General features: G+C 28.8%; 1 protein-coding gene and 1 long non-coding RNA gene across 2 annotated transcripts; one reads left to right on the top strand and one right to left on the bottom strand.

Annotated features, from left to right (window-relative positions):
- Positions 1–853: 853 nt before the first annotated feature.
- On the bottom strand, positions 854–1,540 carry LOC128133933 (glutathione S-transferase T2-like). Its single transcript, XM_052771440.1, has one exon. The coding sequence runs from the start codon at positions 1,538–1,540 to the stop codon at positions 854–856; it is 687 nt and encodes a 228-aa protein (XP_052627400.1).
- A 3,018-nt stretch (positions 1,541–4,558) lies between these two features.
- LOC128132605 (uncharacterized) lies at positions 4,559–5,208 on the top strand. The gene is made up of 2 exons (XR_008230858.1): positions 4,559–4,798; positions 4,927–5,208. It is a non-coding gene; the product is annotated as an uncharacterized LOC128132605 (long non-coding RNA).
- The last annotated feature ends 526 nt before the right edge of the window (positions 5,209–5,734 follow it).

Raw genomic sequence — 5,734 nt, 5'->3', positions numbered from 1 at the left:
TAACGATCAAATATATTGGAATATATATAATATATAATTGACACAAATATATATATATATATATATATATATATATATATATATATATATATATATATATATATATATATATATATATATATATATATATATTGAATTATATTTGTTGTTAATATTCCAATAAATTAGCATAATATATAAAAGATTGAAATACTATGTAAAAAAAAGCAAAATGATGCAACATAAAATGTCACCTAAATAAAATAAACATGAGACTAGAAATAAGTTTAATGTCAATAGTATTATTAATTTTTTTAATCATAAAAATACAAATCGTTTTAGTTTTTTTGTTTATGATAAAATTAAAGATTATATGGCCGAAAGTTTTTTACAAAATTATAGTTTTTGTATATTATTAATAAACTAAAAATATATATGTGAAAATAAAAGTTTGGTAGGTAAGGATTTGATTTGATACTTTTATATAAGGTCATCCGTTATACCCACCACATACCACATATGTGGTGGGTGCCACATTATCACCACATTCCACTACCACATACATGGGGTACTTACCACTAAACACACCATTCCACCTCATTTTTTTATTTAAATTTAATTTAAAAATACATTAAAACACCACTCCACCTCATTTTTTATTTAAATTTAATTCAAAAATGCATTAAAAACATTTTTTTAATACTATTTTTCTATTAAATTAAAATACCAAATTACATTAAATAAAAACTAAATTAATTGAAATTAAAAAATAAAATAAAAATAACAATCAAAATAAAAATTACATTAGTTAATTTAAAAGAACTTAAAAAAAACATTAAAAAAACTAAAAAATTTCAACCATACATAAAATAAACTACCCCCTACGCCTACGTCGGGCTCGAACCGACTCTTTCATTGCTAGAAAAAGTTCCAAGTCTTCGCCCTCAAGGTCGTCCGCTTTCATTTTCAAGATTTCCATATCGGTTTTTGTTTGGAGTGTCTCTTGTGCCTCTTGAAATGATGTTTGTGCTTCGATCATTTTTTGTTCCATCCGAGTCATCACCTCGGCCTTCGTTTCCTGAAGCTGCACATATCGATCAAATTTATCGCCAAACATATCCATAACACTAGAATTCGAAGATGTTGACGCCGCTTTTTTTGCTTTATTTCTTCCAACGGGCCGAGGAAGAGGTTGGTCGGTTTCAAGATCTATCGGATCGTCGTTGATGTCGATGTGTGTTCGGCCGTCCGATTGTTGAGAAGCTCCATCGGGGTTTCTCGAACGCTTTGAACCGGAAGATTGGGAACTTCCTTCCGTTTGCTCTTTCCATTTTGGGGAGTCTTTCAATTTTAGCCACGGCTTCATATACGGAAAAGCTTTGCGTGTAGGCGTTGTTTTTTCATATTGGTCCATGGCCGCCTTGAAAACATCAAAATCGTTCGAGCCGCTTTTGCGTATGTTTAGGAGATTGTTGTAGATTCCTCCAAAATCGGTGCATTTTAATCGAATATCTCGCCATTTCGACGTAATTTGATCGGCATTTCGAGCTTCACTTTCCATTAACTCGTAAAAAATGGCTCGGACTTTTTCCCAAAAACTTCCGTACGTCTGGCTATCTCCTACAATTGGATCTTCGGAAGCCGCCACCCATGCCTCCGCTAACTTTTCTTCTTCTTCTTTTGTCCATGGGACCCTTTCTTGGTTGGTAGTGGGTCGGGTCGGTTTTTTTCCTTTTTTCTTTTTTGGTTGAGGTGGTGGTGAAGGTTGCGTTTCCAGAACAAAATCCGGCGAAAAGTGGTGGTTGTGAGCTTGGTGGTTGTTGTTGTGACGATTGTTGTTGTAGTTGTTGTAGTTGTTGAAATTGTTGAAATTGTTGGTATTGTTGTTGCATTTGTTGTTGTTGGAAAGCCGGAAAAGGTTGATATTGTTGTTGGAAAAGTGGTGTTTGTTGGATAGGGGAACCACTTTGAAGTAGATTGATAAAACCGCCTTGAGGTGACTCCATCGTCGGAAATTGTCGAGGTGTTGTGTCTAACGCAAAAGCGTTATCGGGTTTGCGATTTCGGTAGTTTGGAGGGGTATTTTGGTTGGGATCCATGATTTTTGGTTTTGAAGATGTAGTGTGTAGTTTGTGTATAGAGAAAGAAAAGAATGGTGTAAAAAATAAGGAGTAAAAGTATGGTATTTATAGGTAAATAAATTATTTATTTATTATTTTTTTTTTACAAATTTAGCCGTTTAACAACGGCTACTAACGGATACAAATCAACGGCTACACAAGAAACGAATTCGATTGGGCGTTTGGGTTCGTTATCCGGGCCACGGATGGCCACGACCACGAGCCACCACGAACCACCGGGGTGGTGTGCACGGCCGTGGTTCATGGCCAAGTAGACCACGGACCGATTCGTGCAATGTACACCGGATGCTCTAAGTAAAAGGTTGTAAACTAAAATTACAAATGATGACTTATGGGGAATTGCTACATAAAAAGCGGATAAATGAAAAAAAAAGCAATAGAAAATAGTCAAAAATATAAGGCAGCAATTATCCCTACCCCATTTCCACTTAATCCTACCCCTCGTAATTGTATTTTACTTTTTTTACTAATGATTACTTAATTATTATGTTTTTTATATTCTTTTAATACATCGTTTGAAGATATTATTTTAATTTACAATCTTTTTAAACTTTTTAATAACGTTTTAAATCAAAGTTTTTTAAATTTTTTTGCAATTTTTTTTCAACATATAAACTTTTTTACAAGACTTTTTAAATTTTTTTGCAATCTTTTTTTCAACATGTAAACTTTTTTACAAGCCTTCTTAAGCTCTTTTTACAACATACCTTTTTCAAAACATTTTACGTACCCTTTTAACGTTTTTAATGAAGTTCCAAACCATTTAAACTTTTTATTTTTATTTTTCAATATACTTTTGTTGTTTGTAAAAAGGTTTAAAAAATGTTGCAAGTTAGTTTTAAAAGGTTAGTAAAAAAAATTAAAAAAAAACCTTGTAAAGACATTTAAAAATGATGTAAAATAAGTTTAAAAATATTTAAAAAAGTTTTGTAAAAAAGTAATAAAAGATTGTAATTTTCTTTTAAAAAGTTGTGAAATAATTTGTACGAAAATTTGTAAAAATAGTTAATAAAAAACGTGAAGGGGGAATAAAGAAAATATTGTTTTTATTTCAATTCTAGCACTTCCATTTTTATTAAGCTTACAATATATATCCTTTTAATCTTAATAATTAGGTTATGATGTGTAAATATTTTTATTCAATTTTTTAAAAAAAAAAAAAGTTCAAACACGACACAACAATAATAAAATAATATTTTAACGCAACAAATAATAATAAAAAGTTCAAATATAAAATAATATTTGATGCAAAAAATAATAAAAAGGTTCAAATACATTCGCACTTAGTCTTTAATATGTATCCAATGTCTTTCAGAAGTACGAGATCTAAGTTGACTGTATAAATCAAAACGCGATCAATACATAATTTGCATTGTAGATGCAGAATGGACAATAATATGAAGGTTGTGATTTAGAATTATAGTTAATAAACAAAATATTGACATTAAACTTATTTCTAGTCTCATGTTTATTTTATTTAGGTGACAGTTTATGTTGCATCCTTTTGCTTTTTTTTTTTTTACATAGTATTTCAATCTTTTATATATTATGCTAATTTATTGGAATATTAACAACAAATATGTATCCTATGAAGTAAATTAAATAAACAAAATAAGTACATAAACAATAATACGAAGGTTGTGATTTAGAAATATAGTTAATAAACAAACTTACGTGGATAATTTATCAACATTGATTGTAGTCGTTTGTAGTTTTCCGTGTATGTCATCAATGTTGGAGACTCAACTAGTAATTTCCACAATACTCTAAAAGAGTCACGGTCGTCATCCAATGTTATAATCTTGAACATCTAAAATTGAATTTTAAGTGTTTTAGTTTATAAGAAAAATATAAAACTTCATTATGTGGTAGAAGTATATAACCTGTTTGGTGGAAAATGGCGAATTCTTGATAGAAGTATCTTCATCTCGAGCAAATACGTTGATTCCAAATAACTTAAACATCTCTATATACAAAAAAAAACATCAAATAATTTAATATTATTAAAATAAAAAACTATATTAATGAAAATTAAATATGTCAACTTTTTAAAATTTATGTAATCAATTAAAAATTAAATATGATGCCTTATTCCACCCGTTAGATAAAATAAAAATAAAAATAAAAATTAGAATGACATTTTCTGAGTTTCATTAATTTTTTAATTTTCTAGCTATGAAAAAATAAAGCTAATTCTTATATATATATATATATATATATATATATATATATATATATATATATATATATATATATATATATATAATCCATCGTTAGATAAAAACAAATGAAGTTTAATTCTATAAATGCAAAATGACTAGAGGCAGTGAAAAGCCACACCCTCAGCAACAAATTTATTTCATAAAGTATGGAGATTGTAAACTGAATTTCTAATTTGTTTTTGAAAACTAAAAATATATTATAAAAATTTAATTCATCATTAGACAAAAACAAGAGGCCGTGAAAAGCCACACCCTCGAACGTTTTCTTTTAATATTTTTATAAAGTTAAAGGGTATATTTTAAAATATCCTCAAAATAGGTGGGTTTCAAATGTAAATTTATAGAATATAAAATGACTTACTTCTCTTTCTGCCCTACCAAAAGTGAATGCAGCCGTCCAATAGCGGTCCAATGCGGGAGAGCAGATTCCGTCGTCTAGAAGAGATTTCCGGCGAGGTATTTTTTTTTTTTTTTTTTTTTTTTTTTTTTTTAACTTCTCTTTCTCTCGTTCTTAATCTTGCTCCTTCTCTTTTTTTCTCTTTCGATTTTCTCTCTATATCTCACTATCTGATGGTTGTTAATAGTAGCCAGCGAATGTTTCATGCGATTTCCGGTGGTTTTTAGCGGTGGTGGTGATATACCGGCGATTGTGAAGGTGGTGGTTGGTCGACATAAGAAATTTGTTATTTTTTATTGATGATAATCACTTTTTACTGATTAGTTTATATAAGATGTAATTATAATATGTTTATTGTTGTATTAATGTTAATAGTTGGTGGTTGGTAAAGTGATTTTTCTTGGATTAACGAAAATACATATTCCAATACTTATATTTTACTGAAAAAGCTGAAATCTTAAGAGTCAAACACTTCTTAAAAGTTAAACACTTCTATTGAAAATATACAATTTTCGGAACACACATTGGCTGAAAAAAAGTAAAAGTTGTCAGGTATTAATGGATCACCTAAAAAATAATTATTAGGTGGGTAGAAATATAAAATCTAGGGTAGAAATAACGTCACCCTATTTCAATACTTGGATTAACGAAAATACATATTCCAATACTTTGATTTTACTGAAAAAGCTGAAATCTTAAGAGTCAAACACTTCTTGAAAGTCAAACACTTCTATTGAAAATATACAATTTTCGGAACACACATTGGTTGAAAAAAAGTAAAAGCTGTCAGGTATTAATGGATCATCTAAAAAATAATTATTAGGTGGGTAGAAATATAAAATCTAGGTTAGAAATAACGTCACCCGAAATATAAAGACGGTGTATTTAGAAAAAATAAATATAATTCAAATATTCTATTAAAATCTAAATATGGCAGACCATTAAATATAAATCTTAATTACTTGATAAATGTAAAAGGAATAGTATGACAGCTA

Source organism: Lactuca sativa, chromosome 1 (assembly GCF_002870075.4).
Source record: "Lactuca sativa cultivar Salinas chromosome 1, Lsat_Salinas_v11, whole genome shotgun sequence".
NCBI lineage: Eukaryota > Viridiplantae > Streptophyta > Magnoliopsida > Asterales > Asteraceae > Lactuca > Lactuca sativa.
This window is presented reverse-complemented; position numbering and strand designations above follow the sequence as displayed.